This window comes from Anser brachyrhynchus (genome assembly GCF_964034855.1).
Source record: "Anser brachyrhynchus genome assembly, chromosome: 14".
Taxonomy (NCBI): domain Eukaryota; kingdom Metazoa; phylum Chordata; class Aves; order Anseriformes; family Anatidae; genus Anser; species Anser brachyrhynchus.
Window position 1 is genome coordinate 10180551 of NC_137709.1, and position 22689 is coordinate 10203239.

The window sequence follows — 22689 nt, forward strand, 5'->3', positions numbered from 1 at the left end:
CATCAATGCCCATCTGGACTAGGATCTGTGCAAATATATAGCAAGTTATAAACCCTGCAAAACCTGCCTTCTCATGCTCTGCTCAGAGATGAATGCTATGTTGATAGTTTGGCTCAGGCTTGAGGACCTTCAAAATGCAGAGTTTGTAAGGAAATCTAAAAGCACAAAGTCCAAAAAGCAAAAAAAGTTTTGTTTTTTTTTTTAAAGAAATTTCCCCTGTTTCAGCTTGTGCTCATTGCCCCTTGGCCTGCCCGCAGTGAGAAGAGGCTGGCTCTGATCTGAGCCATCTCCAGGCTGAACAATCTTGACTCTCTCAGCCTCTCCCCATATGGCAAATGCTCCAAGTGAAAAAAAAAAAAAAAAAAAAAAAGCAATTGCAGCAACTCTTCCCCCAACTTTCAGTATACTACAGATTATATCATATGATTTGACTATCCAAAGAGACTAACAGACTCCATCATTATCTTTTCCTGAACATACACTTTTGAACTACTCTAGCTCCTCTCTCAGCAAAATGGCTATTTTCAGTTGAGGAACTGGGAAATATTATTTAAAAAATCCAAAGGAAACAACTGCATTGTAACTCCATAGAAATGGTGTAATGTTCTTCTACCTTCATCTGGCAATTACAAGGGGACATGAGAGTGCTTTGTTAAAAAGCAAAGCTTGCAAATACATTGTGTGATAATTAAACCAAATCACTTTCATGCACTTCAACATCAGTAATGCATATTCTGCTAGCCAAAATATGATCTTAGCAATAAGTAGATAGGTCCTCTTACTTAAGAGAATGTCTTAAGCAGCACTTTCCACAAGGTCATGTTAAATCTCCAGAATCACTTGTGCAAATCCGTGGTTACAGCATGAAAAATAAAGTTGCAAACGTGGCACCTGCTTGTTCAGTATGTCTACTCACATAAATACACTGACATGCTTGCAGAGTTTAATATATTAAACTTTGTTGGCTATAGCTGAATGGTCTTCACAGTAACATAGCTAAGGAGCAATGAGGTGAATCCCATATCTTCTTGTGCATTACTTCTGCTGTTAGATACAAATCTGTGAATCTACCGATAACTAAACAGAACTAAATCCTGCTGGGGATATTCTGTATAACCCAGAGAGCACAGAGCAATGCTGCCAGCACTCGAGCACTGGCAGTTAGAGCCACTTTGTCACTGGAAGGCTTTTAGTTGTGAGTACTAGCAGCGAGAACCTGCGATAAGTGAGCAGATGCGGCTTTTACCTTACGACTTTTCAGAACAGAAGCACATTTTAAGCAACGTCTCAACGGCACCATCTGAGAATTCTGGCAGCATGGCAGATGGAGATGTGCAGAGAGATACTGTCTCCCTCTAAGCTGTCATTGGCATTACATCCAGTAACTTTCCTTTATTTCCTCCATGAGACCGAACTAGCCCTGTAACTGTTTCAGGTCATATGCTCCATTTCAGTTTGAAAATACCTCTTTGCAAAATACCAGTTTCACAGACAGACACAAACTACCAGCAGTGAGTTTACAGAGCAGAATGCTTTATGGAAAAAAACGGATGCTTAAAGTTGCCAGCAAGATCCTAAAAGCAAACCTTCTCTAGAGACAGCATTAAAGCAAACCCAAGTGAATACAACAAATCAAAGAGTATCGTACAGCTTTTCTTATGGAGCGAATACAAACTCTGACATTTCCACCCACACAGAGCAGATCAGTGACTGGCAATAAGACAAAGCAGCAGTACGAGCAACATGAGACTCCAGAGGAATAAACAATGTATTTCTCCTGTCAACAAAAATATATGCCTTTCCTTCTTCATTTAATAAGACTCACATGATGTATTATTTTCTATTTCCAGTTAAACAAATCAGAGTAGAATTACTTTTTTCATTATCAGTTTACACTGAAGATTATTGGCTGTCTTTAAGAGGCTTGATATTTGTAACAGGGCTTGGGTATAACATTTCACTGTATTGTAAATTCTGCAACTCGTAAACAAAATGTCACTCAAAATAGTCCAACTTTTACCCACTCCATGCCTGAACATATAAATCAACTGCACTTCATTGTTCATGAATATTATTTTCCTCACTTGCTCCATGATCTACAAATTTCTTATGCCCATTAAATCTCTTCATAAAACATATTTCCTGCACATCATGCGCTTTCCCTTTAGTGTTCTTGTATATTATTGTAAGTATCATATTATTTTTATCTCTTCTCACACATTGAAAAACTGACATTGGGCTCTCAATAAAAGTATTTGAAAGCATCTGGACAGGTGGCAGAAATTACTAAGAGGAGAAACTGCAGAACTTGAAAGCACACAATGAGGACAAAGTCTCAGGAAATCAGACCAGTCAAGGCAGGGCAAGCCTAGAAAGAACATCAGCCACCTCAGACTCTTCTCATGAAAGATCAGGTTTGTCTCTCAGACATTCCCATTAATTCATTTCAAAATGAGTCCAATAGAACAGTGACAAGCAGTGAGGAGCACAGTTCAGGTGACAGTTCAATCCAAACCCAGCCCTGATCTGAGTCCTGTAACTTAATAAATACGGTATGTCACAAATTCACATCTGTCTTTTCCTGTAAAAGACACCATGATGTGATAGAAAGTAACATTTAGATGGAGCACATCAATACAGGAAGGAATCTCACCACATCCTCAACCTAAACCGAGTACGGAACTGTTCCCACTAAAATGCCTGCCTGCACGAACCACAGACTTGTGGATGTTATAAAAGGGCAAGTCCCTGTGCCCAGCCCATGCTCCGAACTGCTCCTCACTGCACATCCCCTGTTGGTTTGCTCAGTCTGGGATGACAGAGCTGAGCGAGGAGTGCATTTCTGTTCTTTGCCTTTGGAGATCACTCCACAGATAAATTGCTATCATAGCCAAGAATCTTTATCCTACATGGAGTTAAAGAAATTTAAAATACCAAGGGGTGTAAAAACTGATCATGTATATTTTAAGTTGGGGTTAACTTGTAGCCTTTGCTATGGAGGAGATCATCCATTATGTGAAATTACATCAGCACTGCTGACGTCCTGTCACACACACATTAGGAACAATAAAATAAGCATATAGTAGAACAGGAGGAGAAAAAAGAAAAAAGAAAAAAAAAGCCATGTTAATCTAGTATTCATTTCAAAATACAAGAGTTTACAAAGCTTCTGGAGGAGAAGAAGCATTTGTCAGTGCCTTAGAGAACCTTCCTGCACAGCTCTTTTAATCTGCCTCCATTCCTCATCTGTGCAGGAATGCCAGGCATGCAATAAATTTCACACATTCACAGCATGAACACGTTCTTGTCGTGATCTCTGGGAAGACTACACAAATCAGACATATACTTGTAAGCAGCCCAGCAACGTTTGCAATTCAGCAAAATCTCTCAGATGAGACACACCTGTGAGTTCACAATTTAGAACAAGAAGAAGAGATGCTCTCATTAACATGCCCTGTACATAGAGCACGGAAGATGGGATGCAGCCTGTTCTAAGAGGGGCCACAGACAACGGGAGGTGAAAGTATGCAGCATCCTCCAGTAGGTATTCGGCCTCTCTCTGTCTGCATCAAGGCATACTCTCTTCTTGCTCAGGGGCCTCCATATATTTTGCTTCTAACAAAATGAAACTGCAGCTACACACCTCGATTTTCACCAGCTACAAAGCAAGCAGAAAAACTTTCAAACATGATTTTTTTTCCCATCAGATCAGATGTCTGTGATGTCACTAACAAGAGGGTAGCTTCCTATAAATGTTTATTAAAATTCATTGTGTCCTTAATACGTTTAATATGATAGGTTCCCCTGCTACTTCCATTTACAGAAAAGCCTATACTATTAAACTCATTGAAGTATGGACGCTTTGGGTTTTATGGAAATTCCTGTTGTTGTACTTATATAAGTGCTTATGCAATGAAAATATACATATTACACAAATCTGCCCAAGTCGCCAAGATTTACAAGAGCTATAAATCAAAGTTGCATCATGTTTTGTTTCATACATAAAGACCTATTGCACACAGACATAAAATGTCACATATGCCCAAAATTTGCTTTAAGTCATTTCCCAAAAGATAAAAAAAATAGAATTGAACTGCCTGCTGAAGGCTATCCTTTAGGCAGAGGCCATGCAAAATTGTATTAGGAGCTTTGAAGTTAAAACATGAACATTGACTACTAGCAACGGCCCTAAAGACAAAGACATTTACTGGATGTAAACATCCAGTGAAGACAAAGATCACCTTATACTTTCCTGAAATCCGATCATGGTAGAAACTCCGCATCCTGCTCCCAAGTTTTCTTAAAAGCTGAATTTTTTTTTTATGGAATGAATCAACGGAGAAACATTATTAGCTTTGGTGATTGTAATGGCCAAGTTATAACCTCGCAGGCCACAGGATTAGGGCAGAGGAATCTGATTCATCTCAACACCAGAGCAGATGGGTCATGAGCTGAAGAGCTAGCTGCCTGGCAAGCCAAGCCACCAGTTTGCAGGAAATGGGGTTTTATCTGAATCCATGGCTTTGGTCCAAATCAGGCAGGAAACAACCGCTTTTGAAAATGCCTGCAAAGTGGAAATTCCCAGAAAGGTCACTTCAGAAACATCAAAATACTTCCAGAAAACAATTCCCTGAGTTACCAAGCCTCAGCTGATCAGTGGCACTGTGTCTGGCAGTAGGGCAGCATCTGCAAACGCCAGCTCAGCGCAGTAGCTGGGGGAGCTCCGAGGACCCTCTGGTTCTGGTGCAGTCTTGTTGCTGAGGTCTGTCCCGGGAAGCCTGCCCAAAGTCACAGCTCCGCGTCAGAGTGCGCAGGAGCTCCAGCAGTCCTGCCTCCAGCCAAGCCTCTTAGCTCTTCCAGACATGGAAATCAAAGTGGAGTTCAAGCCCCCAGGATTTTCATGCTTTTTACAGCTTTACAGCAGTTTGGAAGTGGTAGCCTAACACCAAGGGCTGGAGTTTCCAGCCCCCAAGCTCTGGACACTCCTTGGTGTCACTGGGCAGACAGAAGAGGCTGTGTATCCTGGGCTGACCTGCCAAGAAGTGCTCCAGGAGCCAGGGGACCTCATTTGGCAAGAATTCACCATCTGGGAAAACGTTCAATCAAAACATTTCAGACCCAGCAGATGTGTTATTTCCAGTTAAACTTTGTTTTACCAGCAAATTGCTAACTGAAGGCCTTACTCTGCATTACTTAGCTTCCTATAGAGTCATCTGTATTTATAAAAATGTGCTACAAAAGAATACTTATTCAGACCAACTCTAAGAACTTGAGGCAAGTGGCTGACACTAGCATTTACTGATCAGAGGAATTCAGCAGCAGCGCCTTCAGCTACTCTGCAAGTCCTGGCTGCTCCCTCCCACCTCTGTACCGCAACGTACCTCCTCAGATCTCCTGCAATATGTTCTCAGGGTTGAGCTTAAAAATTGTTCTTGAACTTTTAGAATTCACTAGAATTTTTGTACTGCAAAAGGTAATTTATGTACTGGGAAAAAAGGCTGCAAAGCAAAGACAAATCATGACCTCTATATTTGCACATCTGCTTCAGTTCACACTCCAAGTGAGATTTGTTATTAAAAACTTCAGGTAACTGATACGAGTTTTGAAGAATGTGAAAGAACACCATCACTACCCAGGAACCACAGCAGGACAGTATGACCCTTGGTTTTGCTTCTGCAGTGATGATTAAGGACTTCAGAGGAGGGTCAGTTGTTTTCTGAATCTCAAGTGTTTGATCTAGTGCCCTGAGGCTCCCCTATTTATTTCTGATTTCTTTTAACAAAGAGGGTTTAAATAAAGTTCTTCCTGTATAAACAATTCCCTTTTTTCGTGTTGAAGATGCTACTTACTTGGATTGTATATGCATATTTTAATGCAACACAACAATTACTTTGTCTTCTGCAGTTTATATTTAACTGGTCTTATGAAGGAAAAAAAATTGCAGCAGGGATTTGAGTGGATGATGATAGTGTACGTGTCAGCTGGGCTACTTTGTACATCCTGAGCTAGATCTTCTTCAAAAAATTTTTTTTTTTTCTCAGTAGCTTAACTGCTCTAACTACCCTTGTTTATAACAGTACCTTTGAAATCTGGTCACTAAAGTAGAAAGCTAGACAAAGAGTTGGAAACCAAACCTAGAAAAGTAGGAAATTACTCAAGGAGTTAGAAGTTGAACTTAAATCACCATCTATCTTTTTGCCCTGATGCATTAGCTGATCTAACCCAAAGTGATTTCAAATTTAAGATCCCTTTCAGAGTACTGCCAATCAGAGGTTCTTTTCTATTAGTGGATCGCAACCATTTAATTATATAGCCACCACCACAGGGTTTCTGGGGGAAGGGGCTGCTGGACCCTTGCTTGCACTTTCACACACCTCACAGGCTGAGAAGGACTGATGCTCACCACCTTCTGCTCTGGGCATGAGCTGCATTCTTGATTGAGGTGGAAGCGAGACGAAGGCAGAACACAGGCATGTTGGACGAGGGCTAAGACAAGCAGGTAAGAACACGGATTGCTGGGATTAATAAGGAAGGCAGTAGACATTTCTTTCTCTTGATCAGCAGCATGTTAACAAGTATAAAGTCATATGGCAAGGTTGATGCTGCATGGGCCCTCCCCTCAAATCACCATTGCACCTGGATGAAAAAGTAGCAGCACAGCAGAAGCACACAAGTTTCATTTCCAGGGCCACTTAAGTCTGTGCTAATACAGGTACCAACTGCAGCTGCAGTTTACAAGAAAAGAAACATTAGAGCAGTAGCTCTACAATTTACAATCTGAGATTATAAAATAACTACTCTTCATGCCAACAATTCATTGATACAACTGTGGGGGACCAGGAAGACTATCTCCTTTATTAAAAATAAATAAATAAATGTGTGACTCTAAACATGAATTTGAAAATACCAAAGAACTATGACATTTTTCTTCTGCCAGAAAAATGATCACATCTTGACTGAATACTTTGCTTTCTCACTTCCTTTTCCAAGCTGAAATGTCAACTATTTCAAGTAAAATCAGAATATTACTCAGCCACAAATCAGAAAAAAACCTTGATGCCCAAACTGTCATCAGAAGGGCACATTCCAGTTCCATATTTGCAGTTTTACTATTAAGTAAACAAAGATTAAACCCTTCCAAATGCTTTGCTGCTTAATGACACAATCACTGGCATACTATTAAAGCTCAACACTCTGACATTCCAGTCATTATATCTGCAAACACTAAGACATTATGCAATGAGAAAACCATCCTTTTATTGAAACCAAAGATGTCTAATTGTGACAGGTGAATGTTTTAGCTATAGAGATGAAATCTGTATACATACTATTTTTATGCAGTCTTCGTGTTCCATTTACACAATTTGCTAGTTTAAAAGGTTTTAACAGTCAATCAAGGTTCCAACTATAAAACTCCATAACAGAAGAAAATTATATTGTGTTATTGAAGTCAGCTAGATAAACAGCACTTTCTGATTATGATGATATTATTACGTGCTTCGTGATGAACAGTAAGACAGAAAATATTCACCTGGTTTCATATTCAAAATACTTGCTGAGGTTCATGTATAAATGGATGAATGAACAGAAGGGTAATTGTGTGTTATTTTACTATAATAAAATCAAAATTATTCAAATCACTAGGAACAAAAGTGTTTTGATATATCTTGTGTGGAGTTCTGCTTTACTGAATTTATGTTTGTTTATGATTCTGACAAGCTACAAAAAAAAAACACTCAATAAAAACACACAGTCAACACTAAATGTGTATCTCTATTCTTTTGCAAGCAAACTGTCACAATATTATGCTCATTAAAAAGCTTTCAAATCTAATAACTAAGTGAAACACTAGACTTAATGACTTCAAATAAATATTTCACAACAGAGCTGTTTAAGCCACTCTAAAAACAAACCTCTTGAACAGCAGAAACACATATGCCAAACAAACAATAGAAAAACAGCGTTCACTGAAATCACTTGTAGTCTTACCACCAATTTCATTAAGAACTAGATCTTAACAAACAATTTCACTACTTTTATATTTCCTTTTGGATTGAATCTTCCTTTATTTTCTTGCTATACCCAACCGAAGATGGACTCTTCCTAGAGGAAAAGAGACAACAAAAGTGAAGTGGTACATTCCATTTAACACAAAAAAAGTCATATACGAAGTGTAACAAATAGACTCTCTTTAGATTGTACTTCATCACATGAAGATTTTGTTCATTAAGGCACACATTGCACATGTAGGCAGCCTGGACATAGGCCACTTCCCTATGTGCATGGAACTTCTTTAAGTGGCTAGTCAGAGCTCATGGGAAGCTTCCATAGTATCTAAGTATAAAGGTAGCCTTAAGCTTTGCTATTTCTCCAAGCTGCTATGCTCTCACTTCCAGAACAGACCTACATGTATTTCTGTTGATAGTGTTCTTAACGCCAACAACCAGCACTGCTCACTGGATCATAAAAGAATGTTTTACACCCATAGAACTAAAAAATGAGAGCACGTGACCATACAGCTTACAAATTAAAGCATTTCTAACTGCTGTACTTTTCTGTCCTCTACGGACTGAGTATCTCCCCTCTAATATTTACTGAGGAGAGACGTAAAACCTGTGGAAAGCAATATAAGTTGACAGCACACTTCAGTATATTTTTATGTACATTGATCCAAGTTTTTAGACATACTATGAGTAATCTTTTGGGGTTAAAGGAGGGAAAGTATGTGATGAAACATTTCCCTGTTCCAGTGAGAAAGCCATTAATGAGCTACAGAGATCAGGGGACCAGCCCTAGGGTAGAATTGGGTCAGAACAGGTGAGAACAGTCATTACTACTCACGCACAAAGAATTGAAGTGCAGGAACAGGGACCGTGCCTTTGTGAGGGCAAAACCCCTTCCTGCTGAGGACAGACCCCTTCTGCTTCCTAAACATGACCAAAATCTTGAAAAATATTTGAGCCCAACATCAGTAATACTGAAGTGTAAGACTGGAACATATTAATACCATTAAACGAAATCAGTATATCTCTTTAATTTTTTGTTTACCATTTTAAGCTTGCTTGCCAATTAATGGACTATATACATACCCTGTCCAGGGAGAATGTCTCATTCTGTGAACTTTGCTTCATGCCATTGCCTGTGGGAGAATCATCACCATTTTCAGTCACACTGAATTTAATCATGCAGCATTTCAAGGATTAAATAGGTAGCATTAGAATTCACATACATTTTTTTTTCTCTCAATAGAACTATTTATAGAGGCAATAAAATGCAGCATTAATTTTCTAGCTCTATTAATGTACTGAAAATTAAAAAATGAAGCAAGTTTATTCAGATTTGTTGATCCATATCTAAATGTCTTCCAGAATTATTCCATTTGCTTCTTGTTTAATGAAAAATTCAGATCAATAGCAGACTTATCTCCTTGATTTGGTGTTGTGTAAAATCTGCTAATTAACGAGAAGGTATTAGAATTGATGGTTTTCAGCTAAATAGGGCTTAATAGTAGATTCTCAATTAAAGCTCCTGAAAAATGAGGTACAATTACAGTTAAAGATAGAATAGGTATTTGGCTGCTTTTTGTTGGTGGTGGTTGTATGGTTGGCTGCTTTTTGTTTGCTTGCTTTCTTTTTTGTTTCTTTTTTAAGAAATGAATCAGTGGAAATTGCATATATAGCTAATGATTTCTCTCCTGATGACAAAAAGAGGTAAGTATCTGAAAAGGGAATGGGCCTTGTCTATTCAATCCCAAGATAAATACAAGCTAGACAAACCAGTACTTTGCATATCCATAACAAACAGAAAAGCAGATTAGCAACCATTACGTTGAGATGGTAAATCCACCTAGGAGATCTTGTATCAGCAGAAATCTTGACTTTTTTTACAATATCTTGAAATTTCAGAGGCAATCACACATTATATGGTTTCATTTCTAGTTTCTTTCTAAATGATTTCTAGTCCTTTATCCTTGTCTCCCACTCTTCTTTTTCTTAAAAGCAGGCAAACAAAAATCCTAGAAGACATTTTTTTCTTCACTGACTGCTAAGTGTCACATAGACATTAATGACTACACTGAAACTTTTGCAATGATCTAAGCCATACGAGAAAATATATGGAAGCTGCTAGATCAAAACCTTTAAGTTAGGTAGTAAAGCACAGTTCTACAATGGCTTCTGCAACAGGTTTATGGAGAGAAAAAGTCCTAAGACACTTCTGATGTGAAAGACACCCCCCTTGCCCAGGAACATCTCTCCTGGCTAGCAGGAATTGTTGAGTTCAGGAGGAAGGGTACCTATTCCCAACCCTGTGGAGTTCTTAGATATCACAGGTATTTACTTGTACAGGCAAAAGTCAGATACAGTGTTAGGCTTGCCAATAATTGCTGTCTCTTATCACCACAAACAAATGAGCAATATGGATGAACTACGCAGAACGTAAAGAAGCAGAGAGAAAGCATTTCAGTTGATGACCAAGATAAGAGAGTAAAGATTATCAGAGCTAAGAAAAAGTTTCCATATGAGGAGAGATTTAGTAGTCTTGACTTTCTCAGCTTGAGAGAGAGCTATGTAGAAATATGGCAAAGGCCAATGGAATCATGATTGGTATAAAGAATATAAATACCATATAATTAATGTTCAGCATCTTGTTATACCAAAATTAATCAGAAAATGATTTTAAATTAAACAGCAGTGCTTTTCCACATAATGCAGAATATTTACAGAACAATCACAGAATATGTTGTTGTGACATGCTGTCAAATTTCTTCTACTGTTTCAATTACATACACCGTAGGTTGCAGAGAACAGGTCACTGGGGTATATGTATTTCTATTCTGAACCAAAATTGCACTTCTTTTGTTCTCATGAAGAAAAATTTTGAAGGAGTATTTTCTTATTATGTATGTGTAAATTTAATCAGTCCACAACATAACATGTTATGAACATAAAATATTGGCAACAATGGACATACATTTTGGTACATAACTTAATACGTGTGTGAGGAAAACTTCTGTCAACATGAGTGTAAACTAAGCAGAAGCACTGCACATGAATATGCTATTTTTAACTTACCTGGTAACTCTTCACAGATTAGTATATTCTCTTTCCTAAAAACTCATCAGACTGTGAGGCCAGATATTCCAATTACATTTGTAAGCATACACTGCATTATCTCAAATTGTGCAGCAACTACAATGTCTCTAATTGAAGATGTCTCAGTACAGAGCACCACTTTTAATTCCCTAGTCATTTTCCAGTAATGAAATAGCTGCATTGAGGGCACAGTGTGAGGACATGTTTGATGGTTATGTTAAATTGTATTACAGTTACCTTTGGGGAGCATCTAATTTATTTATTGTCAATATGAAACCAACCACTACTTTCCAATTTTCCAGTGTGAAGAAATAAATTATTATTCATCCAAGTACTGCCTTAGACCTGTCTGTGAATAACAGTTTAATTATATACTTAACATGTTCAGGAAAACTTGCACATATTTTATGTTCATATTTTTAATGTTAAAGACTGCAGAAAACACTTCTGATGTCCTTCCTCCCAAGTAATACAGTTTTTATAAGGCCCTCAATGAAAAATAAGAGTTGTTCAAATATGGCTAGAAGTGTATAAAGTATGCGATGACTTCTGTAATTTGTGAGTTGTAAAGCATATTACCCAAAACAAACAGCTTAGTGGACCTTAAACCTCGAGATCTTAAACCTCGAGGACTTGCATTATTAACTTGTTTTCTCTAGGACAGCAAATACTCTCAGTTCATTACCTACCTTCTCCATTAAGCCGACTACAAGTCAACAGTCGACTTCTGAACTTTTCATTTTCTTCAAGCATTTTTGAAATTACTTTCCAGACTTTAAGCCAGACTTTGGACTGAAAGATAAAATTGAATTTTTCTCGATGAAGCACATAAAAAGTTTTTGTCAAAACATCTCCTATATGGCAGACTTCTCCAGCATGACTATGAAGTCAGAGGACTGGAGGTGCGGATGTCAAGGAGGAAAAGTGGAGGAAGGCTATATACATGGGATATACTGGAAGTCATCTCTTATTTAAAAGTCAAAAAACTTTGAATTACACCATAATTTTCCACATGAGATATCGCCCTACTTTCTGGCCTAGCACTCTTGTTTATCCAGGACTTGTGGACTTCTAGATAAGAAGAACTTATGAAAACTTGCACGGAGCCATTAAATTATCTTCAAAGTCATCCAAAATGGGGGAAAAAATGAGAATAAGACAAGATTGTTCATTTTTACCAGGAGAAAAAGCTTTTCTGCTTAATCCCTCAGCAACAGCATAATTCAGACCCCATGCCACATCCCAGCATAGCAATGGCCTGGACTATTTGATATCAAGTCGGTATTTATCTGTTTTATAGATGTTGATGACCTTTATTTTAGAGGCATAAAACTCCAACTATAGTGGGCATATTTCAAATGTGCATTAAAAATATTAAATTGGAACTGTTGACAACGGCATTCAGGAAGAGAAACAGACTAAGAAATATAAACGGCTGTTAACATGCTAACGTTATGACTTTTGCTGGACCCCATCCGTGAAACTAGTTTAAATCTAAAGATAATTCCTTTCTCATGGACGTTTATTGCTAAAACATAATACATTTTCCTCATTCTTTTTGAAGACTATTTAATGTACTAGAAGAGTGATATTATAGTATGTTATTAGCTGTTCCTCTGAAGTCAGTAGTATTTTTCTGGTTTTAAATCAAGTATCTGTGACATTACTATATTACAGTCTAGCTGATTACTTGTACCTCACACATTACAAAATCTCATAATGGGTTACTGTTTTAATAAATGTGCCTTTTTAGATTTCAAGCATTTGTGGAACTACTGAACAGGAACAGAAATACATCTGTGAAACAGAAAGTAATTTCATATTGCTACTATTATAGTATTAGTACCTATTGTTCTCGACTTCATTGTTTTTTTTTGTAACCTGTGGAATTTCTTTGCTTAAAACAAAAGAGGAAGAGAAGGTGCAGAAGTTTTTTCCTGCCAGGTTTCACCAAGCAAGGTGTGCAGCACCTTGGCCCCAATCCAAGAAAGCATTTCAGTACATGCTTCAAGTCAACAGAATACTCTCATTCTTCAAGGTAAGCACATACTTAAGTGCTTTATTGAATGAGAGCCAGAATTTTAAAGCCCCCAAAGAGGGAAAATAATTCCATTTTTCTTTTCTGTGAGTAAGGCTTTCAGAAACAGACTACCACTTCAATCTTTTAATCTCCCTTATGCTCTCACATAGACATATATGGAACAAGCAGGAAGCTATTTTCTCAAATGCAAAAGCAGCTAATCAGCTCCCACATTTCATACCTTTTTCTTCTTTCGTTTAATTACTTTTTCAACATTTCTTGATGGGCAGGGAAAGTCAAAGGTGTCAGGCTTCTCCTTTTGAAGGTCATCTAAGAAGAGAGTTTAGAAAGCATATCCTGAGTGTTTACAACAAATTCTTGAGGAAGCTGCAGCATCCCATCCTTCCAGAGATGCTTATTTCTGGTCCCAGCAGGTTACAGAACATCAGTCCTCACATCATGCCATCATCTTGCCCATTTCTGCATTATAACCATGTGGCAAGTGGGTGTCTCACAAACTTCACAAAACAGATTTCAAAACAGTACAGCAACCACAAATGAAGACAACATGTTTCTGGGCAATACAACTAGCTTTTAATTCCCTTTTTATCCCCTCAGTATGGCAGCTACAAAAATTTCAGCTGAAAGAGGAAATGGTGAGTACACTGAGGCAAGAAATCACAATAATCGCCTCTGCTAGTGCTAAAAAACAGAAGCAAGGAGAGCAGGCTGAGCTTTTGGAGTTGAGACACACAGCCACAAGGAGGAAGGACTGGGATGAGTTCCCAGCAGGGTGAGGACAGCAGGCTTCCCAGGAGCTGCTGGACAGGCAGGCGAGGCGTGCAGATGAGTGAAAGGGTGAACGCACATGGGGATGTTGAACTCAGTCACAGCTGTGGGCTCATCCCCTCCTGCAGCACAGCTTTAGGCAAACCAGCGTTCTCCAGGCCACCACAGCCCCATTGCCAGTCACATCGTGGCAGCAGAACTTCCAATTACCAGTAGTTACAGGCTGTCTCTGAGCCACTGGTTGGCATCACCCAGTTAAAAAAACCAGCAGAACTGGTGCTATTAATTACAGCCTAATATAGCATCTCCCTTTGTCATCTTCAGAAAAATGTCTTTTAAAAGAAGAAAAATACAAAAATAAATAAATAAATAAAGCTGAAGATCAACAAGTTAGCAACACTCAGGACCACCCTCTCTCTGTCACCCAGCATTTCCAACCCCCCAGCCCTGGATTCTTCTCCAGAAGCCAGGTCACGCTCTCCATTTTCTCTCCATTTCATCTTGAGCAGCAGAGCTCTGTTTCATAACAGACTGCAAACAGTAGGAAACTGCCTAATCTTTCTTCTGTGCTTTAAATAAATAAAAGGCACCCACACCCATGCCCATCCCAACTTTCTTTGGTCCCAGCCACAAAGAAAGAAATTTAAGAAACATCTTTGGGCTGTTACAGCAAGGAAGGAGAAAGCAGCACAGTGACACGTTGGTTAGATGGGAATCTCTTGAGAAAAGGCAGAAAGGGCACAGAACTACGATGTGTAACAGAGCAGCTCCACAGATGTTGGTTATTTTTGGCCTCATCCCAGGAAAGGACAAGGTAGGCTGTGCTGCATTGCAGCCACCTCACCTTGCAGGCTGGAGACACTGCAGCTCAACAAAGTAAGAGTTTGGGGCAAAAAGACTGAATTTTTTCACTCACGTGAGTTTAACACCACGATCCAACTCCTCCCTAATACCCAGTCTGACTGTACACAGCACATTAAAAAAACTTTTGTGCCACATTCACCTCGCAACATCCACAGTCTGACTGGGACAAAGTGCCAGCCCAAAGCACCACACAGAAATGGTGTCCCCTGAGAAGAGAAGGGCATGGCAGGGGCCTGACCTCAGCCCCATGCTCTCCCAAGGCATGGAGGTCCCCAGTCCCAGCAACACGTACCATGGCACAGGCTGGTATCCTTCACCCCACCACAGCTCTCCACCTCCTGGGCCCTGCCAGCAGCGGCCGATGGCTTGAGGTCAGCCTTGTCCCCACGCGCCTTGGCTGCCCTCTGCCCCCTGCTCCTGCCCACGGGGCTCTGCTGGGAAAGCAGGGTCCTAGACTGGCCCACCTCAGCCCACTTGTAGCCCCTGCCACAGCGGATGAGGGAACCGCAGCGGTGGGAGCCGAAGCTGTTGACATAAATGTGTGGCACAAGCGGCCTCCCCTGGCTGCAGCCAGGCTCCATCTTTGGCGGACAGGCCGGCTGTGAGGGCGCTGAGGAGAGCCTGGGGAGGCGGGGGCTGAGGGAGTGGGCGCCCAGCTGCTGCACTGTGGGGTACGTGGGCATGGCGTGGGGGCCCTGCAGAGCACCCCGCCTGCCCCATCCCGTCTGCTCACCACTGACCCATTTCAGTGTTCTGGCTTGGTGAGGGAAAAAAGGAAAAGTAACTATTTTCTGAGCAGGAAGGAACAATAAGCTTAGTGAAGGGTGGGCCTTGTGCCACCCAGTCACGCACACAGAAAAATGGTTTCTCACAAAATTCCAGCAGTTCAGGAAGCATCCCCCTGGTTTGATGAGCCCACTACCAGCTGGTTATAACTCACTCCTCAGATGAGATAGCAACCTATTCTGCAAGGATGCCTTTGGCCAGCATTATAGAATCACAGAGTGGTTTGGATTGGTAGAAACCTGAAGGATTATCTTGTCCAACCCTCCTGCCATGGGCAGGGTCACCTTCCACTAGATCAGGTTGTCCAGGGCCCCATCCAACCTGGACCTGAACTCTTTTAGGGATGGGGCATCCACAGCTTCTCTGGGCAACCCGGTCCGCTGCCTCACCACTGTCATAGTAGAGAATTTCTTTATGTCTAATCTCAATCTACCCTCTTTCAGTAAAGGTTTAGCACAAAAGACACAGCCTGAAGTCATATATTGACGTATTTGATGCAAATTATTGATAAAGTGATAGTGATATACAGGGCTCCAGGCTGAAGGCAGTGATGTACTACCCATCTTTGCTGCGATTTCCAGAAGAGGATCAAGTGGCACCTCTTTCATGTGGGCCCTTCTACAGTTCCTGTGTTGATACAATGAGTTCACACCAGTATACCCCAAAATAACAGCCTACCTGCCAGTGCATGGGTCACGGGTGGGTGGGTTTCCAGCCACCAGCATTTATGGAATCTTAACTGTTGTCATTTTGTCCTTCTAGCAACAGCTGGTAAGCGTGAGTGCCATGTGACACCACTACAGCAAGGCATTCTTTGGACAGGCCAGCACTGGGGTTAGGACATATTGTCAGTGACAAGCAGGATTTCTCAAACAACTTAAGAGCGCACCTCTCATTGATTTTTGCTTTGGCATTGAAATACTGCTCTGTATTCTCAGCATTTCAGCACCCTTAGCTCTCAGGAGGGAAAGCATTACAAATTAAAGTCTGTGAGAAGACTTTTTCTGACTCATCAACAGGAGCATATGAATGGTACCGGCAACTTGTCACCCTGGAATCTTCCCCAGCTTTCAGAGACCGTACGACCGAGAGCCCTCAAGGTCTCCAGAGCTGCCGTCCCCTTGTCCCCTTGGCAAGGCAGGGTGCTGTGCAGAAGGACCCCACGAGATGGCAGCCTTACCTACCAAACGAGCGCTCCCGTGTCCCCGCAGGAACCTGAGATGTAGGCAGGGGAGCCAAGGGGAAGGAAAAACCCACAGCACTCTTCTGCGAAGTATCCCAGGATTTTCAGTTATTTTATACACTGTCAGAAAAAGGCATCTTGTGTATGCAGTTGAAAAAGAGGGAAATAACTTCCAGAGGCTCAGCCTGACGGTTTGCCAGAGTAATTTGTTATGTCCCAATGATAAAAGGACATCTACTGCAGGATCCAAAGCACATGGAATGAAAAGGAGGTCGTAGTTATATAATATAACCACTGAGACTGTGCCCTCCCCGCCACCCCCCCCCCCCCACACACACACAAACACACACACACACAAAAAAAAAAAAAAAGAGATCGAGAGAGAGAGAGAGAAAGAAGGCACCAGGGACTCACTCCCTCTTTTTCAAAGACCAGAGCGGACAGCTTGGCCTAGAGAGGTAGCCAGTGTGTTCAGCTTGAGGGAATGAAGCTCAGAGGGAGGCAAACAAATAGCTTCATTAAAAACTGATCCAGAGTACAAACTTTGTCATGTCCATTAATCACAAAGCCTTGCTTAAGAAAGTGCTTCTTTTGCTGAAATACACAGGTCTCAGTCCACAACCACCCAGAGAACATAAATGCACGCACATAAATCTAAACAGCACCCATTTTCAGTACATGACTCTTCACACGTTGCATGACCACTTGCTGCTGCATGATCCCGACCAGGAGTTCGCTTTGCCACCTGGCTGCTCCTGTCCTGCGGCCCTTTCAGGGCATCAGGGCTGCCACATCAGTGGGTTTTCTCAGCACCTGTATTTATGGCATATTCTTCCACACAATTTGTGATTTACAATACAAATACGCATCCCTTGTGTGACGCATTTTGTCTACGTTCCTCAACAGCACATTGCCAGGATTTCAAAAGCAAATTCAGCTCAGATCCCTTGTAGAATCTGTTACTGCTGACAAAAACCAATGCTCCCTGAAGTCTTTGAGAAATCTGCAGAACTGGACACTGTTCACGCTCCTTTCCACATGTGAACTGACTACCAGCTACTTCTGTGTTTGTTACTTTGAACAAACCTCTCAGCTTTTCACCACATCTTCAACTGTCTAGTTAAAAATATACCCAATTGTAGCTTTCAGTTTGCACCTCATCACAGTTTGTTTTGTATTCAGAGGTCAGCTTCTCCAGCTCAGAATGTGCATTGTTTCCTGCATTCTGTTGTTTCAGTTTTACTTGGTAAACTATGCATCATCTTCTATTAACCTCAAATACCGTTTTAAAACGAGACAGGTTTGGTGGTAGCCTGCCCACAATTTATGCCAAGAAGGAAGGAAAGAGCCAACAGGCCACTGCTGCATGCACACTTAGTGATTTATCTCATGTTACTCCTCAGCAAAAAGGAAACCCATTCTCATTTGAGATTTGTTTCTCTGTGAGGATTATTTGCTGTGGACTGCAAAGAATTACTCAACATAATACTGGCAAGGCAGATTGCTGATTAAATACTACATTATCATGTTCAAATTGTGAATCCATCTAAAATATGAATTTTAACACTGTAAACCAAGATTTTAATGTAGAAAATATGCTAATTCTGAGAACAGCTACAGACAAACCTTGTTAATTATATCCTCACCAGTAGAACAAACAATTACTGTATCTGTCGTTCTCACAGAAGCCTGAGTAAGAGTCACTGGAGTGAGGTATTTTATTAGAACGTGGTTACTTTACAGAACACACTGGAGACCATTTATTAGTATAACTAGGAATCATTATGAAAACAAAACTCACCACTTCTGGTAAATCTAAGCAATGCATTATGCCTTCAGTTTTTGCTTACTTGTAACATTTCATAATTTACAATAGATCTCAGTTAATTATGTAAGCAACAACACAGTGCAGCAGAGGCATAAAATGGCCAGCTGCCATTTTAACACACCTGCATTTCATATTAATGAACCTGCATATCTCAGATTGCCTTACAAACCATGCATGTGGGAATCACTTCATCCTCACCACTCATAAGGAGAGGCATATTTTCCCATTTATCCATGCTGCACATAAAAATATTTAGCACATTATAAACTAAGTTTGTTACACAAAAGCCTGAGTACCCCCTTGAGAGATTTTCAAGTCACTGAGAAGAACCATGGACTTTATAACCAAAACCCAAGTCAATGAGACTGAAACACTTGGTTTGGAAGAACTTCATGTTAGGGTATTTAAATAAAGATTCCCAATCTGAAATATAAACTATAGAGTGACTCAAAAAAGGCAAAATGATTGCTGCAGTAACACCAGAATACAACAGCCTTCTTACTGGAAAAAACTCGTTGTCATGGGAATATCACAAAAGGCAGGTAAGGACTTCAGTTTTCTGATGTATCTTTTCCATGTCAATGTGCAAACTAGTTTTATTTAATGATGACACCCTTTGTTTCCAATTCAGTGATAAGAATACTTTACCTTGGCTCTTTCAAATGTTAGGCTGCAGGAATTATAATACTGAATATTACTACTGTAATTCTGGGAAATGTGTACTCAGACCTTCCATGAACAAGCAGATGGGAAAGGTCAGGCCTACCTGAGATAAAACTCCAGATTGTCTTCTCAAACTGTGGAAGAATACGTAATCACCAATGCACCTGTCTAAGAGAGACAATTCTGTGTAACTGCAGTATAAATACCACTGAACATACTCATTCCTCAGCAGCGGGTGCACTCTGTAATGGTACTGGGGCCTTAGCACAACTGTTCCAGTCCCTGAACATTCACTCCCTTCCCTAGCTCCAGAGACGTAAGGATGCTGCCAGGAGAGGGACAGAGCAGGGCTTCTGTCTCCAGGGATTGCCAGTTCTGCAGAGAAAATTGAAGCAGTCCCTGCTTTGTTCTGCCATTAAATTCCTCCAAACACATCCTCCTGTGAAAGCAACCCTTGAGCAAATTTCCTCACTACTGACTGAAGAACTGAGTTGATTTTGCCAGTGTGTACAGAGCAGCATCTGCCTGTGAACAGCTGGCCTGCTGAAGCAAAGCTGGGGGCTACTGCCTGCTGCTTACGATGAGAATGTTCTTCAAAAACCTAAAAATCACATTTAGCTCACTGAAAGAAAATTCAGAATGTACTCCATACACAAACCAATACCGGGCAAGTGCTTAAAGCAACAAGCACTGTCTTGAAAAATGGCACTTTGCTAAACTGACAACTTAATGCTTTCACATGCATAGCAAGGCAAAAACAATCACTAAGCAAACTGATCTTGGTTCATGAGTCAGCAGCAGTGTGAGATGGCGATTTAGATCAAGCAAACAATTTCTCAAACATTAGGTTGGAGAAGGTTGGCAGACTTTTTTTTTTTTTTTTAAATGTTTTGCTCTATGTGTGAATTGATATCCCCCACAGATTACAAAATTGTGTTAAGAGTTACTAAGGCACACAGCATGTGTGAACTGCATCTACACCATCAGTCTGCCATTTAAGTAAAACCAATGTTCTTCACTCACATGAAAAGCAAACCAACTCACTCTGCTATGCAGATTTGGAATCAAAAAAATGCCACATCACCAAGAGCAACAAAACTAAGTCCATTTTAAACATCAACATTCATGCAAAATCAAAAACCTGTTCTCACAGTTCCCCAGTACCTGTGTTGTATTCAGAGGATTTACTCTCAGCTTTCATGACTCACTAAAATTAAATTTCAGGAAGAAAAAAACAAACACAAACCTTATATATTTCCATATTTTATATACACAAGGAGAACTGAGAATTTTTGACTAGCAAATTTTTGGAAAGGAACCTGAACAGAGTAGTAATACACTATGGTTTCCCAAGCTCAGTAAACAAGATGAGTGAGGGGGCTTTCCTTAATAATGGCTACATTCAAATAAATTAATATTTACAATTCAAAAGCCTCTCTCCAACAAGCCCTACAAAAAGTCAGCGAATTATAGTTTGGGTGGCATGAAAGCAGGTGATATCTGATAGCCCTAACGAGAGCATCACGTTTCGGAAAGACTCTCTCTCCATCTTAAACAGGGAGTTCAGTAACGTATTTAGAGCACCGATTCAGCCCCTCTACCCCCTTCAATTTCTATGACTGGGAAGACAGCTGCAAGTATATTCTTATCCCAGAGGCTGTTTTTCATGCTGGCAGACTGAATCAGCTTATTTTACACAGAGGAAGAGATGTCAGTGTTTTTTCCTCATCTGTCCTTTCTGAGGCTATTATTTGTCTTAGATTTCCTGTAGGCAAGCGATGTGCATTTTGGACTGTGCCTGAGCAGGCTTTCATAGCACTGAATAAACAGCAGCTGGAGAATCAGGACAGACAGTAGAAACTGTCCAACAACAACTTGACAGCTAAGAGACTCTCTTTAAAATATACCTTAGCCTTTTACTCTGTACTAGATGGGTTTTATCCATCTCCACCCAAACTGAGTTTCTTCACTGATGTGGAATGTAGCAGTTCATTTAGTGAAAGCAGCACCCAAGAGAAAGCTGGTGGCTGACTGTGCTCAGCGAGCAGTTTGTGCTGAAAGAAAATAGTTGAGATTCATGTACTGTGGAAATTCTGAAATTCTACCCCGCAGGCATATCTCCACCTTCTGGAGTCTGCCCCTAGCATTTATTTATAGTTTCTGGACAAACTGAAACCCAAAAGGGATTCGATATATCAGCTTTCCTAGAAAGTTACTCCTCAGCAATTCAGAACTGGCCAAAGCCCTCACTACGAAGAGTGGTTATTTTCAGTTTTGAACACTCCAGACTTGTGGTATTTCACCTTTTCTGAGGTGAATTTTTTAGACTCTGCCTGTGTAATGAGATTTCATTTATTAAACATTCACAAAGTATTTTGCAGTCTTCAGATGGGAAAAAGTTTAGCATTAATTTACACACCCCCAGATGTAAATCAGATGCTTTATCCTGATAAACACCTCTAAGTTTATATCATTTGTGAACTGAAATCAGTCTGGGAGTGCCTTGTTTGTGGAAGACATCACTGTGCCACCATCATGGAAAAGCCCATACCGATGGGCCAAATTTCAGGCCTATCGTACTTGTTAGAAACCATTATCAGATAAAACACTGATAAGCACATGCTTTCTGAGAGACCACTATGCATTTGAAAGTAATATCAAGAACATGTTATCACTTTGAGAGAGGCCAAACTACAACTATTTCCTAACAGTGCTGACACAGAGAATAGAGAGAGAAGACTTCCATTACCAGCCAAGTAACTGGTCAATATTGTCTATATATTATCATTATTTGCTACGCAGACATCCCATATCTAGCCTCTACTTTTGATCCAAAGCTTACCAGCATTTTACGATTATTTTTAAATAACCATTTCAAGGGACTGAAAATACATGCATGGAGTCACCAGCAGTTTTTTTATTCTTGTTAAAAAGGCATTACCTTCGAAGTTTACATCATCTGAAGCCAATGGTAATTCAAGTGATTAGCATCTTGCAGAACTAATCCCATTACAGCTCAATTCTGTAAGATCTGCATTTCCTGAAACACCCATGGAAAAGAATTATACTCAACATCTATCAAACATTTACAACACCATTCCTCAGATGATGGCACAAGAAATTAGTAGCTCAGATGCCAATAACAAAGTGCTGGCCACTGCAGCAATATACCAATTTTGACTCCAGTATTGTATTTTGGGCAAGAGTTTGTCTCACAAGGTACACGTGCATGTTTCAACTCACAGTTCCACTCGGAGCAGCTACCAGACCAATCAAAATTACGCTACGCTGAAGCTTAGCTATTTGTATCAAAATATGGAAACCGAAAAAAAAGTTTGGGGAACTGGCAGCCACTGAGGATGAAAAACTCTTTTGAATAGTCCCCGAAGGGCAGATCCATAAGGTGGCAACGCTTCACAAGGCCCTTCAGACATATCAAGTTGAGATACTTTAAATGAAAGGC

General features: G+C 40.3%; 1 protein-coding gene across 2 annotated transcripts; it reads right to left on the minus strand.

The window, feature by feature from the left end:
* Positions 1-7237: 7237 nt before the first annotated feature.
* On the minus strand, positions 7238-17133 carry LOC308177658 (uncharacterized protein C5orf47 homolog). 2 transcript variants are annotated; one of them, XM_080555275.1, is made up of 6 exons: positions 15059-17133; positions 13355-13443; positions 11783-11885; positions 9090-9139; positions 8846-8944; positions 7238-8103 (listed from the first exon to the last, which is right to left on the minus strand). In XM_080555275.1, exons 1-6 carry the CDS (start codon positions 15447-15449, stop codon positions 8077-8079), a joined length of 759 nt encoding a protein of 252 aa, XP_080411401.1. In that variant the 5' UTR covers positions 15450-17133; the 3' UTR covers positions 7238-8076. The 2 variants fall into 2 exon arrangements, with proteins under 2 accessions (XP_080411401.1, XP_080411402.1); XM_080555276.1 differs by lacking the exon at positions 8846-8944 and having other exon boundaries at positions 15059-17132.
* Between the last annotated feature and the right edge of the window lie 5556 nt (positions 17134-22689).

Bases quoted from the DNA above. Each gene is read 5' to 3' on its own strand.
- LOC308177658 (XM_080555275.1), bottom strand. From the start codon at position 15,449: ATGCCCACGTACCCCACAGTGCAGCAGCTGGGCGCCCACTCCCTCAGC. The intron at 13,444-15,058 runs GTACGTGTTGCT...CTCTCTTCTTAG, and splicing joins GGATACCAGCCTGTGCCATG to ATGACCTTCAAAAGGAGAAG. The intron at 11,886-13,354 runs GTATGAAATGTG...TTTATCTTTCAG, and splicing joins TTAAACGAAAGAAGAAAAAG to TCCAAAGTCTGGCTTAAAGT.